The 14974-nt window shown below is 46.5% G+C and overlaps 1 protein-coding gene across 1 annotated transcript in view; it reads right to left on the bottom strand.

Moving 5' to 3' along the window:
• C4H2orf42 (chromosome 4 C2orf42 homolog) overlaps positions 1 to 14799 on the bottom strand; it is a 48602-nt gene extending 33803 nt beyond the window's left edge. The window contains exons 1-3 of the mRNA XM_069766539.1: positions 14654 to 14799; positions 4795 to 5630; positions 756 to 881 (exon numbers count right to left, since the gene is read on the bottom strand). Of these exons, the coding sequence (XP_069622640.1) occupies positions 756 to 881; positions 4795 to 5617 (949 nt within the window). The 5' untranslated portion in view covers positions 5618 to 5630; positions 14654 to 14799. The remainder of the gene's footprint in view (positions 1 to 755; positions 882 to 4794; positions 5631 to 14653) is intronic.
• Between the last annotated feature and the right edge of the window lie 175 nt (positions 14800 to 14974).

Raw genomic sequence — 14974 nt, forward strand, 5'->3', positions numbered from 1 at the left:
AGGTTTTACAATGGCCCTCACTGTCCCCTGATCTGAACATATTTGAAAATTTGGGGCTAGACCTCAAAATAACAGTCCAAAAATAGAAGAAAAAAACGGCTTGCACTCACCAGGCCTGACGAACAATGCTTATCTTTATTAAGACATGTGCAGTAAATTCAGGGAGAACGTGCTGAATGTAGGATGACAGCTGTTTCGTGCACATCGCGCTTCCACTAATCACGTGGGGCCGACGCATGGCGACGGCCCTGTACCGACGCTAGTGTGAAAGTAGCCGTAGAGATCATTTCATCTTCAACTTGCTTAACTGTTCACAATAACAGTAATTTTGCTCATGGGTGCCCAAACATTTGTGTCACTATGTGCACATGACATCTATTTAGTCACCGTTTTCCCTGACGCACCTTCTTTAGTGTATCTTCCGTTGTTTGTGTGGCAGCTTTGTTGCTGCAGCTTCTTTTAATTCATTTTTATTAGCGCTGTATATACATAAAAAAAAAAGTGAGCGACTTCCAAACAAAAGCCGCCTGCGACACATAACCAATAGCAGTGATGCTAAGAGTGAGCACAAGGGTGGCTGGAGTGAAGGCTACATGCTGCGGTCCCCGGTGTCAGCCACCAATAACTCACCACTTGTTGTCATTTATGCCTTTAATATTTGCATCTCATTTTCTTTTGCGCAGCTTGAAGAATCCGCTTATGCACATGGCCCCACATTGTACACAGAGGACTTCTGAGGTGTGTAGTATCTTTACCTGGAGACTCCTCATTTCTTGGTTTCTTGGGTTTGAGCATTGGCGAGTATTCTTCATGTATCTGCACCACGGTCTCTACAGTATCCATCTTATTGTCCGTCTCTAACACTGTGATCTCTTTTATTCCTGAGGATTTACAAGGAGGAAATAGTGAGCAGTACAATTAATGTGGCCTGGGCTTCACAGTGATAGCTCAATAGTTAAAACTAAAATCTATAGAGGTGTGTTACGCCACATGCGACATCAATTATTTCACCGGACTGCAGCTGTAGCTTAAAGGGAATGTGATGGAAAAAAAAATATGTCTTCAACCACTGAAACATGCAAACTATTAATCTTTTTCATTTAAAACAAAAATTACTATTTTTTAATGGTATAAAATGTTAAAAATAATCTAAACAGTTGATATTTTCAACTTTTAAACACTGGGGGGAGCAGCTACTAAGAAAACCTAGTGTACTGCTTAGTGGTAAAGTAATCTGGAGACATGGCCCCAACTCGGCCACCAGACAGGGCCATGGCCCCAACTCGGCCACCAGACAGGGCCGCGGCCCCCACCAGACAGGGCCCCTACGCTCCTGCACCGAGTACTGAGTAACACAGCAACATTCAAATGAATCATACAGTAAAGACCAAAAGTTTGGACACACCTTCTCATTTAAAGATTTTTCTGTATTTTCATGACTATGAAAATTGTACATTCACACTGAAGGCATCAAAACTATGAATTAACACATGTGGAATTATATACTTAACAAAAAAGTGTGAAACAACTGAAATTATGTCTTATATTCTAGGTTCTTCAAAGTAGCCACCTTTTGCTTTGATGACTGCTTTTCACACTCTTGGCATTCTCTTGATGAGCTTCAAGAGGTAGTCCCCGGGAATGGTCTTCCAACAATCTTGAGAGTTCCCAGAGATGCTTAGCACTTGGCCCTTTTGCCTTCACTCTGCGGTCCAGCTCATCCCAAACCATCTCGATTGGGTTCAAGTCTGGTGACTGTGGAGGCCAGGTCATCTGGCGTAGCTCCCCATCACTCTTCCTCTTGGTCAAATAGCCATTACACAGCTTGGAGGTGTGTTTGGGGTCATTGTCCTGTTGAAAAATAAATGATGGTCCAACTAAACGCAAACCGGATGGAATAGCATGCCGCTGCAAGATGCTGTGGTAGCCATGCTGGTTCAGTATGCCTTCAATTTTGATTAAATCCTCAACAATGTCACCAGCAAAGCACCCCCACACCATCACACCTCCCCCTCCATGCTTCACGGTGGGAACCAGGCATGTAGAGTCCATCCGTTCAACTTTTCTGCGTCGCACAAAGACATGGTGGTTGGAACCAAAGATCTCAAATTTGGACTCATCAGACCAAAGCACAGATTTCCACTGGTCTAATGTCCATTCCTTGTGTTCTTTAGCCCAAACAAGTCTCTTCTGCTTGTTGCCTGTCCTTAGCAGTGGTTTCCTAGCAGCTATTTTACCATGAAGGCCTGCTGCACAAAGTCTCCTCTTAACAGTTGTTGTAGAGATGTGTCTACTGCTAGAACTCTGTGTGGCATTGACCTGGTCTCTAATCTGAGCTGCTGTTAACATGCAGGCTGGTGACTCGGATAAACTCAGAAGCAGAGGTGACTCTTGGTCTTCCTTTCCTCATGTGAGCCGGTTTCTCTGTAGCGCTTGATGGTTTTTGCCACTGCACTTGGGGACACTTTCAAAGTTTGCCCAATTTTTCGGACTGACTGACCTTCATTTCTTAAAGTAATGATGGCCACTCATTTTTGTTTACTTAGCTGCTTTTATCTTGCCATAATACAAATTCTAACTGTCTATTCAGTAGGACTATCAGCTGTGTATCCACCAGACTTCTGCATTTATAAGGCAAGAAATCCCACTTATTAAACCTGACAGGGCACACCTGTGAAGTGAAAACCATTCCCGGTGACTACCTCTTGAAGCTCATCAAGAGAATGCCAAGAATGTGCAAAGCAGTCATCAAAGCAAAAGGTGGCTACTTTGAAGAACCTAGAATATAAGACATAATTTCTGTTTCACACTTTTTTGTTAAGTATATAATTCCACATGTGTTAATTCATAGTCTTGATGCCTTCAGTGTGAATGTACAATTTTCATAGTCAAATACGGAAAAATCTTTAAATGAGAAAGTGTGTCTAAACTTTTGCTGTGTACTGTATTTCTGCCACAAATGAAAATACAGAATAAGATTCCACTGCGCTTTACTGATCTCCGCTGCCCCTTCCTTGCTGGCATCAGTGATCAAATCATTCATTGACAGATATCTAATAAAAATACCTTCACGGCACAGAAATATCACTGCACATGACTTGTCTCAAGATGGCCCCTTTTTAAAGGGATAATGTGAAGTGGGGCTCACTGGATAGCACTGTTGATTTGCAGCAATGAGGTCCTGGGTTAAAATCCCACCAAGGACAACATCTGGAGCTTGTTTGTTCTTCCACTGGTTTCCTCCCACACTCTAAAGACATACTGATAGGGAATTTAGATTGTGAGCCCCAGTGGGGACAGTGATGGTGACATCTGTACAGGGCTGTGGAATTCATGTTGCTATATAAATTAGTAAAATAAATAAATCGGACTCGTACGGCCCGAACCACGAGCAGCATGAATCAGACCAAAGCTTATACATTTTGTCCCAATAGGCTCTGGTGCTTCGGAGGAAACTTTGAAAAGCCATGCGTGGACCATGTGTGGGATGACCAGTCTAATGGGGGTCCCTGGCAGCTTCTCCCCACCCCACTACCTGAGCTGACAGGTCTCTACTTACACACACATAGAGCGGGCAGGGAGAAGCCGCAGAAGACCTGCCTGGGACTGGTCATCAGAGACAAACTGGGTCAATTCATCGCCATTTTCCCAGACGTGCAACTTTTAGATTTTTCTGTCTTAACTATGGAAGGGCACGGGGATTTATCAATTTTAATTTGGGGTGCATAAGTTGTTTTGATTAAAGAACAAAGACAAATCTGGGGTTTCAATTATTGTTCCATTTTGATATTTACTTTTGTATTTCATTAGTTTAGGCAAATATGCAAGCAGCAATATGAAATATGTTAAGAGGAATCTGTCACCAGGTTTTTGCTACTTCATTTGACAGCAGCATAATGTAGGGGAGAGACCCTGATTCCAGTGATGTGTCACTTGTTGGGCTGCTTGCTGTCATTTTGATAAAATCATAGTTTTACCTGCAGTTCTCTCAATGCTGAGCTCTCTGTCACCCCGCCCACATCACTGATTAGCAGCTATCTGGGTACACTATGCATAGGCAGAAAGCTGCCAAACAGTGACGTGGTGGGGACAGGGTTATTCAGAGCTCATGAATATTGAGGACTACATGGCAGCAGTTTTTATAGTCCTCTAGTGATATCTCCTGCTGATAAAACAGTGATTTTATCGAACCTTCAACAAGCAGCCCAGTGAGTGACCCATCGCTGGAATCAGGGTCTCTGTCTCTATATTATGCTGATCTCAAATTAAATGACAAAAAAAACGGTGACCGATTCTTTTTGTTTTATTTTTTTTACATTTTGTCATTTACATTTGTTTAAAAATGGGGAAGGGCAATTTACATTTTTATTTAATCTATTTTTTACACTTTTAAGTAAGGAACCTGTTCCTGCGATAGCTTGATTGCATATCCATTACTCTGTAGTACTACAGTCTGTCAGACAACTGAACAGAATATTGGGTCCCTTAAAGGGACTAATTAACAAAAACTAAAGAAATGTGAAAAAATATAAGTCTGGCTTCACAGGAGTTCAAACATGGCAAACGCACAACCTTCTAAAGGCCACTGGCTGCCCTAACAATCATCGGCACCCTGTGATGTTATGCAGCGAGCCGCCGGTAGCCGTGAGAAGTGACAATGGTGTTTAAGAGGTAAAACGGATGTGATCAGAGCTTGCTGCTGGCTTTGTCATCTCCTCAGCCCGCCGACACATGTAGTGACACCACTGCTAACGAGTTGTCATCAATGTCCTTCATTCTATACTAGTCCCTTACCTTCAGACATAATGTAGAAATATTCGGTGAATTCCTCAGTAAGGGTATCATCACTGGCAAAAGCCCCCAGGCAGGTGTAGAAGTGCACACACTTCTCCTCATTCTCACCCTTTGACGATGTGGCTTTGGCCGTTTTCTGGGTTTCACAGGAACAATGAAACAGGTGGTTGGCGCCTTTCTGCGTGCCAGTTTTTTGGGTGAAGTACACATGGATGTAGCCAAGGCTGTTCTGTGGGCTCGGCTTGCACCGCACCACCAGGACAGATTTGTTCACCCTCTGAACCAATGGCCCCATGCACTCACTAGCGAGCACCCAGATATCCTGCTTAATTTCTGTTGGCATCTGCATAGCATTCAGCACCGAGCTTTTCAGCGGCAGCGGCTCCGCTTCAGTGTGACAGGTCACTGCCTGCTTAATGTGCTGGCACTGATTCTCTACCACCCCTCGAACTGCAGCTTTGAGACAAGACGGAGCAAAACAGCGCCCAGAGCTGATCTGGGTAATGATTGTCCCCTCTGCAGTCTGTATGGTGGTCTCAGAAATACCCAGGACCACCAGGCATCTGTGATCAGGACCACGGTCCCTTTGCCTCACTGAGAATATCTGCATATCAGATCCGGTAAGAAGCTTCACGGCATCTCGAGGAGGAGGCTTGTTGTTCCGACAACGGAAGACGGTGCCACAGCTCTTGTTCTTGCAGCTCAGGCCACGGGTCCCATTGTAAGTACCACAGTGCGGGCATTTCCGAACACCTCGTAGGGTAGGTTTTCCCAGGTTAGAGAGAAAATCAGGGACTTTTGGTTTGCCTGGACTTGGTTCCATATCGATATATACCCTAAAATGACAAAACAATCACATTTAGATAATCCATCATTTCCTAAAATACCTACAGGAAAGATATATATCTTGGTACCGTGTTAGCCAGTAGATTGAAAAATATTTAGTATTGAGAGTCCTCAAGGTATCAACCACTGAGGACTCTCAATTCTAAATATTTTTCTAAAATACCTAAGAATGGATTGTGAACCCACTGTAAAGAAAAGTTTCCTAAATACAACAGAAGCTGTCAGACACTTCTCCTAGGGCAGCAGTAATGATACATTGGCCAATGTCAGCAGGATGGATCAGTGACATTAGCGTACCCATCCTGAAAGCTTCAATACATCATGAAAGGCTTATTCCTACATATAGAGGTTAGCAACTTTCCAGAAGAGAAAGGATAATTTATTGATCAGTGGGGGGGTCCAACCGATCCTGAGACTGGAGCTCTGTAGAACCACGTCTGAAAGGATCGGTGGTCCGACTAGCACATTTCTGCTTCACTCATTCTCTAGGGAAGCGTTGGAAATAGCCAAGCGCTGAACTTGGCCATCCAGGGACCCCACAGATCAGCAATTCAGCATATTTTCTGAGGATTTGTACAATGGGAATAACCCTTTAACCCCTTCATGACCCAGCCTATTTTGACCTTAAAGACCTTGCCGTTTTTTGCAATTCTGACCAGTGTCCCTTTATGAGGTAATAACTCAGGAACGCTTCAACGGATCCTAGCGGTTCTGAGATTGTTTTTTCGTGACATATTGGGCTTCATGTTAGTGGTAAATTTAGGTCAATAAATTCTGCGTTTATTTGTGATAAAAACGGAAATTTGGCGAAAATTTTGAAAATTTCGCAATTTTCACATTTTGAATTTTTATTCTGTTAAACCAGAGAGATATGTGACACAAAATAGTTAATAAATAACATTTCCCACATGTTTACTTTACATCAGCACAATTTTGGAAACAAAATTTTTTTTTGTTAGGAAGTTATAAGGGTTAAAATTTGACCAGCGATTTGTCATTTTTACAACGAAATTTACAAAACCATTTTTTTTAGGGACCACCTCACATTTGAAGTCAGTTTGAGGGGTCTATATGGCTGAAAATACCCAAAAGTGACACCATTCTAAAAACTGCACCCCTCAAGGTACTCAAAACCACATTCAAGAAGTTTATTAACCCTTCAGGTGCTTCACAGCAGCAGAAGCAACATGGAAGGAAAAAATGAACATTTAACTTTTTAGTCACAAAAATTATCTTTTAGCAACAATTTTTTTATTTTCCCAATGGTAAAAGGAGAAACTGAACCACGAAAGTTGTTGTCCAATTTGTCCTGAGTACGCTGATACCTCATATGTGGGGGTAAACCACTGTTTGGGCGCACGGCAGGGCTTGGAAGGGAAGGAGCGCCATTTGACTTTTTGAATCAAAAATTGGCTCCACTCTTTAGCGGACACCATGTCACGTTTGGAGAGCCCCCGTGTGCCTAAAAATTGGAGCTCCCCCACAAGTGACCCCATTTTGGAAACTAGACGCCCCAAGGAACTTATCTAGATGCATAGTGAGCACTTTGAACCCCCAGGTGCTTCACAAATTAATCCGTAAAAATGAAAAAGTACTTTTTTTTCACAAAAAAATTCTTTTAGCCTCAATTTTTTCATTTTCACATGGGCAACAGGATAAAATGGATCCTAAAATGTGTTGGGCAATTTCTCCTGAGTACACCAATACCTCACATGTGGGGGTAAACCACTGTTTGGGCACATGGTAAGGCTCGGAAGGGAAGGAGCGCCATTTGACTTTTTGAATGAAAAATTATTTCCATCGTTAGCGGACACCATGTCGCGTTTGGAGAGCTCCTGTGTGCCTAAACATTGGCGCTCCCCCACAAGTGACCCCATTTTGGAAACTAGACCCCCCAAGGAACTTATTTAGATGCCTAGTGAGCACTTTAAACCCTCAGGTGCTTCACAAATTGATCTGTAAAAATGAAAAAGTACTTTTTTTTCACAAAAAAATTCTTTTCGCCTCAATTTTTTCATTTTCACATGGGCAGTAGGGTAAAATGGATCATAAAATTTGTTGGGCAATTTCTCCCGAGTACGTCGATACCTCATATATGGGGGTAAACCACTGTTTGGGCACTCGGCAGGGCTCGGAAGGGAAGGCGCGCCATTTGACTTTTTGAATGGAAAATTAGCTCCAATTGTTAGCGGACACCATGTCGCGTTTGGAGAGCCCCTGTGTGCCTAAACATTGGAGCTCCCCCACAAGTGACCCCATTTTGGAAACTAGACCCCCCAAGGAACTTATCTAGATGCATATTGAGCACTTTAAACCCCCAGGTGCTTCACAGAAGTTTATAACGCAGAGCCATGAAAATAAAAAATAATTTTTCTTTCCTCAAAAATGATTTTTTAGCCTGGAATTTCCTATTTTGCCAAGGATAATAGGAGAAATTGGACCCCAAATATTGTTGTCCTGTTTGTCCTGAGTACGCAGATACCCAATATGTGGGGGTAAACCACTGTTTGGGCGCACGGCAGGGCTCGGAAGGGATGGCACGCCATTTGGCTTTTTAAATGGAAAATTAGCTCCAATCATTAGCGGACACCTTGTCACGTTTGGAGAGCCCCTGTGTGCCTAAACATTGGAGATCCCCCAGAAATGACACCATTTTGGAAACTAGACCCCCAAAGGAACTAATCTAGATGTGTGGTGAGGACTTTGAACCCCCAAGTGCTTCACAGAAGTTTATAACGCAGAGCCATGAAAAAAAAAAAAAAAATTATTTTCTCAAAAATGATCTTTTAGCCTGCAATTTTTTATTTTCCCAAGGGTAACAGGAGAAATTTGACCCCAAAAGTTTTTGTCCAGTTTCTCCTGAGTACGATGATACCCCATATGTGGGGGTAAATCACTGTTTGGGCACATGCCGGGGCTCGGAAGTGAAGTAGTGACGTTTTGAAATGCAGACTTTGATGGAATGCTCTGTGGGCGTCACGTTGCGTTTGCAGAGCCCCTGATGTGGCTTAACAGTAGAAACCCCCCACAAGTGACCGCATTTTGGAAACTAGACCCCCAAAGGAACTTATCTAGATGTGTGGTGAGCACTTTGAACACCCAAGTGCTTCATAGAAGTTTATAATCCAGAGCCGTGAAAATAATAAATACGTTTTCTTTCCTCAAAAATAATTATTTAGCCCAGAATTTTTTATTTTCCCAAGGGTTACAGGAGAAATTGGACCCCAAAAGTTGTTGTCCAGTTTCTCCTGAGTACGCTGATACCCCATGAGTGGGGGTAAACCACTGTTTGGGCACACGTCGGGGCTCAGAAGGGAAGTAGTGACTTTTGAAATGCAGACTTTGATGGAATGGTCTGCGGGCGTCACATTGCGTTTGCAGAGCCCCTGGTGTGCCTAAACAGTAGAAACCCCCACAAGTGACCCCATTTTAGAAATTAGACCCCCCAAGGAACTTATCTAGATATGTGGTGAGCACTTTGAACCCCCAAGTGCTTCACAGACGTTTACAACGCAGAGCCGTGAAAATAAAAAATCATTTTTCTTTCCTCAAAAATGATGTTTTAGCAAGCATTTTTTTTGATTCACAAGGGTAACAGGAGAAATTGGACCCCAGTAATTGTTGCGCAGTTTGTCCTGAGTATGCTGGTACCCCATATGTGGGGGTAAACCACTGTTTGGGCACACGTCAGGGCTCGGAAGTGAGGGAGCACCATTTGACTTTTTGAATACGAGATTGGCTGGAATCAATGGTGGCGCCATGTTGCGTTTGGAGACCCCTGATGTGCCTAAACAGTGGTAACCCCTCAATTCTACCTCCAACACTAACCCCAACACACCCCTAACCCTAATCCCAACTGTAGCCATAACCCTAAACACAACCCTAACCGCAACACACCCCTAACCACAACCCTAACCCCAACACACCCCTAACCCTAACCACAACCCTAATTCCAACCCAACCCTAGCCCTAAGGCTATGTGCCCACGTTGCGGATTCGTGTGAGATATTTTCGCACCATTTTTGAAAAATCCGCGGGTAAAAGGCACTGCGTTTTACCTGCGGATTTTCCGCGGATTTCCAGTGTTTTTTGTGCGGATTTCACCTGTGGATTCCTATTGAGGAACAGGTGTAAAACGCTGCGGAATCCGCACAAAGAATTGACATGCTGCGGAAAATACAACGCAGCGTTTCCGCGCGGTATTTTCCGCACCATGGGCACAGCGGATTTGGTTTTTCATATGTTTACATGGTACTGTAAACCTGATGGAACACTGCTGCGAATCCGCAGCCAAATCCGCACCGTGTGCACATAGCCTAATTCTAAAGGTATGTGCACACGCTGCGGAAAACGCTGCGGATCCGCAGCAGTTTCCCATGAGTTTACAGTTCAATGTAAACCTACGGGAAACAAAAATCGCTGTACACATGCTGCAGAAAAACTGCAAGGAAACGCAGCGGTTTACATTCCGCAGCATGTCACTTCTTTGTGCGGATTCCGCAGCGGTTTTACAACTGCTCAAATAGAAAATCGCAGTTGTAAAACCGCAGTGAAATGCGCAGAAAAACCGCGGTAAATCCGCCATAAATCTGCAGCGGTTTAGCACTGCGGATTTATCAAATCCGCAGCGGAAAAATCCGCAGAGGACCAGAATACGTGTGCACATACCGAAACCCTAACCCTAGCCCTAACCCTACCCCTACCCCTAACTCTAACCCTATTCTAACATTAGTGGAAAAAAAAATTTCTTTATTTTTTTATTGTCCCTACCTATGGGGGTGACAAAGGGGGGGGGGGGTCATTTATTATTTTTTTTATTTTGATCACTGAGATATAATCTATCTCAGTGATCAAAATGCACTTTGGAACGAATCTGCCGGCCGGCAGATTCGGCGGGCGCACTGCGCATGCGCCCGCCATTTTGGAAGATGGCGGCGCCCAGGGAGAAGACGGACGGGACCCCGGCTGGATCGGTAAGTATGATGGGGTGGGGGGGGGACCACGGGGGGGGGGGATCGGAGCACGGGGGGGGGAAATCGGAGTGCGGGAGGGGTGGAACGGAGCACGGGGGGGCTGGAATGGAGCACGGGGGGGCTGGAATGGAGCACGGGGGGGGGGGGTGGAACGGAGCACCGGGGGGGGGTGGATCGGAGTGCAGGGGGGGTGATTGGAGCACGGGGGGGTGATTGGAGCACGGGGGGGAGCGGAGCACTGGACGGAGGGGAGCCAGAGCAGTGTACCGGCCAGATCGGAGGGCTGGGGGGGCGATCGGTGGGGTGGGGTGGGGGCACACTAGTATTTCCAGCCATGGCCGATGATATTTCAGCATCGGCCATGGCTGGATTGTAATATTTCACCCGTTATAATAGGTGAAATATTACAAATCGCTCTGATTGGCAGTTTCACTTTCAACAGCCAATCAGAGCGATCGTAGCCACGAGGGGGTGAAGCCACCCCCCCTGGGCTAAACTACCACTCTCCCTGTCCCTGCAGATCGGGTGAAATGGGAGTTAACCCTTTCACCCGATCTGCAGGGACGCGATCTTTCCATGACGCCGCATAGGCGTCATGGGTCGGATTGGCACCGACTTTCATGACGCCTACGTGGCGTCATGGGTCGGGAAGGGGTTAAGGGCTGTCTTATATTTACAAGAAACTTTCCTGTACAGTTCAGTCCAATCATCTATATACCTGGCACTGAAAACTAAAGAAAACAAGAAAAATCACAATGCGGGGCACAGTGGGGAGAACTGCAAAAATCCTTCAATATGCCGGGATATATACCATCCTATGGCCCCTTGTACTGGTTATCATAGGGGGACAGCTTATCCTGAAAGATGACCCACCAGGGCACGTTTCTGAAAAAACCCTTTTATTTATAAAATATGGATATTTATTGAAGGCAGGGGGAATCCACTCGGTCCACAGATATTAATCTATTTCCCACTGTGATGACATATCCTTCAGATATACTATAGGACCCCCACAACCCTAATAATAAAGGGGCTTCATCGTCAATAATACCCTATGTCCTGCCCACACAACTCGGCTCCATAGACTTGAATAGCATTGCAGACCGCACAGACCTAAAGCCCCTCATCATTAGAGTTAGTGGGGGTTTGGGCAGTTGGTCCCCCACCGACGGCATATCCTTGAGATGGGGATACCGCTTAACCCCTTCTCAACCTTGGGATTTTTCATTTTTGTTTTTCACTCCCCTTCTTTCCGGAGCCATAACTTTTTTTTATTTTTCAGTCAATATGGCCATGTGAGGGCTGGTTTTTGAGGAACGGGTTTTACTTTTGAACGACATCATTGGTTTTACTATATAGTGTACATAGTGTAGTGGAAAACAAGAAAAAAATCCAGGTGTGGTGAAATTAAAAAAAAAATGTGCAATTCCAAATTTTTTTTTTTCTTTTTTCCCCATGTTCACTAAATGCTAAATCTGACCTGTCTTTATGAGTTTGCAGATACCAAACATGTCTAGGTCAATTTTTATTTAAGTAGTGAAAAAATAAAAAATAAAGTTTGCAACAACAAAAAAAAGTGGCATTTTCCAAGACCTGTAGCGTCTCCATTTTTTGTAATCCGGGGTCAGGTGAGGGCTTATTTTTTGTCTGCCGAGCTGATGATTTTATTGATACCATTTTGGTATAGATACGATCTATGATTTGATTTTGATTGGATTAATTCTTTTTATACTTTTGATAGGGGCAAAAGGAGGGCAATTTGAACACACATATAATATATATATATATTATATATTTTACACTTTTCACTTTCTTCAATAGTCTTTTTAGGAGACTAGAAGCTGCGATGGTCTGATTGCTTGTGCTATGCATAGCAGGGCTTCAGACCTTCTATGTGTAGCAGAATCGATCATCTGCTAGGAGCGCCGGCCATGTTGTGACGCTCACTGCAAATCGGCATTCTCCTGTAGACCTCTGGTTGTGATGCCAACCCATCAGTACCTCAAGATCATGTGATGGCCGCTGATGAGCGGCGTTGTCCATGTTATATGCCAGTATCAGAGATTGACAGTGGCATGTAACATGTCAACAGTAGAGTTGAGCGAATTTCTTCGGGTCCCCGCTTATTCGGGAAGCTATAGCGCTTACAGAATAAGCTGCAGAGGGAACCCAGATACGTGGAGAAGCGGCTGATCGGCTCCGCAGCTGCATGTGTCGCGGCTCTGTGACTGTCACAGCACATGCATGGAGAGGCGGCTTGTTGGGCTCTCCATACATGTGCTGTGACAGTGACACAACCACGACACATGCAGCTCTGATCAGCCGATGCACCACGTATCTGGGTTCCCTCTTCAGCTTATTCTGTAAGCGCTATAGCTTCCCGAATAAACGGGAAATTAGCTCAACTCTAGTCAACAGCCGCGGGTGGATCATGATTCCACCTGTGGCTGTTAGGGGCACATGACAGCAGATCAAATTAGCCATCATGTGGCAGAAAAGATGTGGGTACAGAATGAAAAAAAGGGAAGCGATCTATGATGTACCTATACGTCATAGGTTGCAATGGGGTTAAAGGGGTTGTCTGGTCTTCAGCTACAAATTTGCAGTTAGTCTATGTGGGGAGGGAGCGTGACCACAAATATGTGATTTGCATACATGCCGACTAGAGGGACACAGCCTTTCTCAATGCAAGAGTATTGAGTGAGTCTGGATAAGCTAGTCGGAATGTGGTCAGAAATATGCAAATCGAGTACTCACGGTCACATGACCACTGATCCCAGGAAATCCTCACAGCGTGCAGACATAGTGTGACAGCAGACTTGCAGCCTAAGGCCAGAAAATTCCTTTAAAGGCCGTTTTCACACAACTGGTAGTCACGGTCCAAGTATGAACTGTGACGTCAGAGGAGGTCATGGATCTTGTAACCCCAACACATGGCATCAGTGTGCCCGGGAGGCTGCGGCGCTCCGGACAGGACACCGCTGGCTGGTTTGGGCTGTGCAGTTTGTACATGTGAATCTGCTTGTACAGCTCCTGCATCCGGCACTCATACAGCAAGGCGCCACACACTCAGCACTGCCCTTTACACCATGACCACTGGTTCTGGCTGTGCCACCAACAGCCAAATTGTGTTATCGATAGCAACCATCACAACGCCGCTCCTGCAATACAGCAACTATGGCCCCGGCCGGGGTGTATACTGCCTGCTCCTATCACCCATCGTCTGGGTCAGTCACTGAGACATAATATGTACATAACTGGGGGAAACTACAGGAGGGCCCCTGGGGCCAGATGAGAGGGGGCCAGGAGATGGAGGAGAGGGACCCAGGGGCCAGGAGACGGAGGGGAGGGCCCCAGGGGCCAGGAGAGGGCCCCAGGAGACAGAGGGCCCCAGGGGCCAGAGGAGAGGGGGCCAGGACATGGAGGGGAGGGCCCCAGGAGACAGAGGGCCCCAGGGGCCAGAGGAGAGGGGGCCAGGACACGGAGGGGAGGGCCCCAGGAGACAGAGGGCCCCAGGGGCCAGAGGAGAGGGGGCCAGGACACGGAGGGGAGGGCCCCAGGGGACGGCCCCAGGGGCCTGGAGACGGAGGGGAGGGCCCCGGGGGCCTGGAAACGGAGGGGAGGGCCCCAGGGGCCAGGAGACGGAGGGGAGGGGGCCAGGAGACGGAGGGGAGGGGGCCAGGAGACGGAGGGGAGGGCCCCGGGGGCCTGGAGACGGAGGGGAGGGCCCCAGGGGCCTGGAGACGGAGGGGAGGGGGCCAGGAGACGGAGGGGAGGGCCCCGGGGGCCTGGAGACGGAGGGGAGGGCCCCAGGGGACGGAGGGGAGGGGGCCAGGAGACGGAGGGGAGGGCCCCAGGGGCCGCAGGACACAGAGGAGCCCTCTTCCTTCTCCATACATCAGCCCTAGGGCAGAAGCACAGGCGCCTCCTGACGTCACTTCCTGTCCCTGAAACCGCTCCGCCAGTCCCGCACAGTTCCGTTATATCTCACCCACTGTTGCCGGCCGCCTCCGCCCTGCTACCCGTACCCCAGCTCTTACCCACGGCCAGGGGCCCCTCTGTGCTCTGCAGGGCCCTCGCCTTTCCTCGGACCCTGCTCCTGAGCGTCTTACAAAAGCAACGCAGCGAGTGCTGTAACAGAGAAAGCGATTGCACGGCTCCGGTCACGTGGAAAGTGACGTCACCCGGGGACGACGGGAAATGTAGTTCAGCAGAAAGCTCGGCTGTGCGGCTGTAGCTCCTGGGGGAGGAGGGTTGTCAGTAACTACTGGTCCCAGCCGCCAGGCCGCAGTATTGTGTTTTAGTTGTCACCCACATAGACGTACGAGGACTCCATTCATTTTAGCACATAATGTACTTGA

The sequence above is a fragment of the Ranitomeya imitator genome, chromosome 4 (genome assembly GCF_032444005.1).
Source record: "Ranitomeya imitator isolate aRanImi1 chromosome 4, aRanImi1.pri, whole genome shotgun sequence".
In the NCBI taxonomy this organism is placed as follows: Eukaryota; Metazoa; Chordata; class Amphibia; order Anura; family Dendrobatidae; genus Ranitomeya; species Ranitomeya imitator.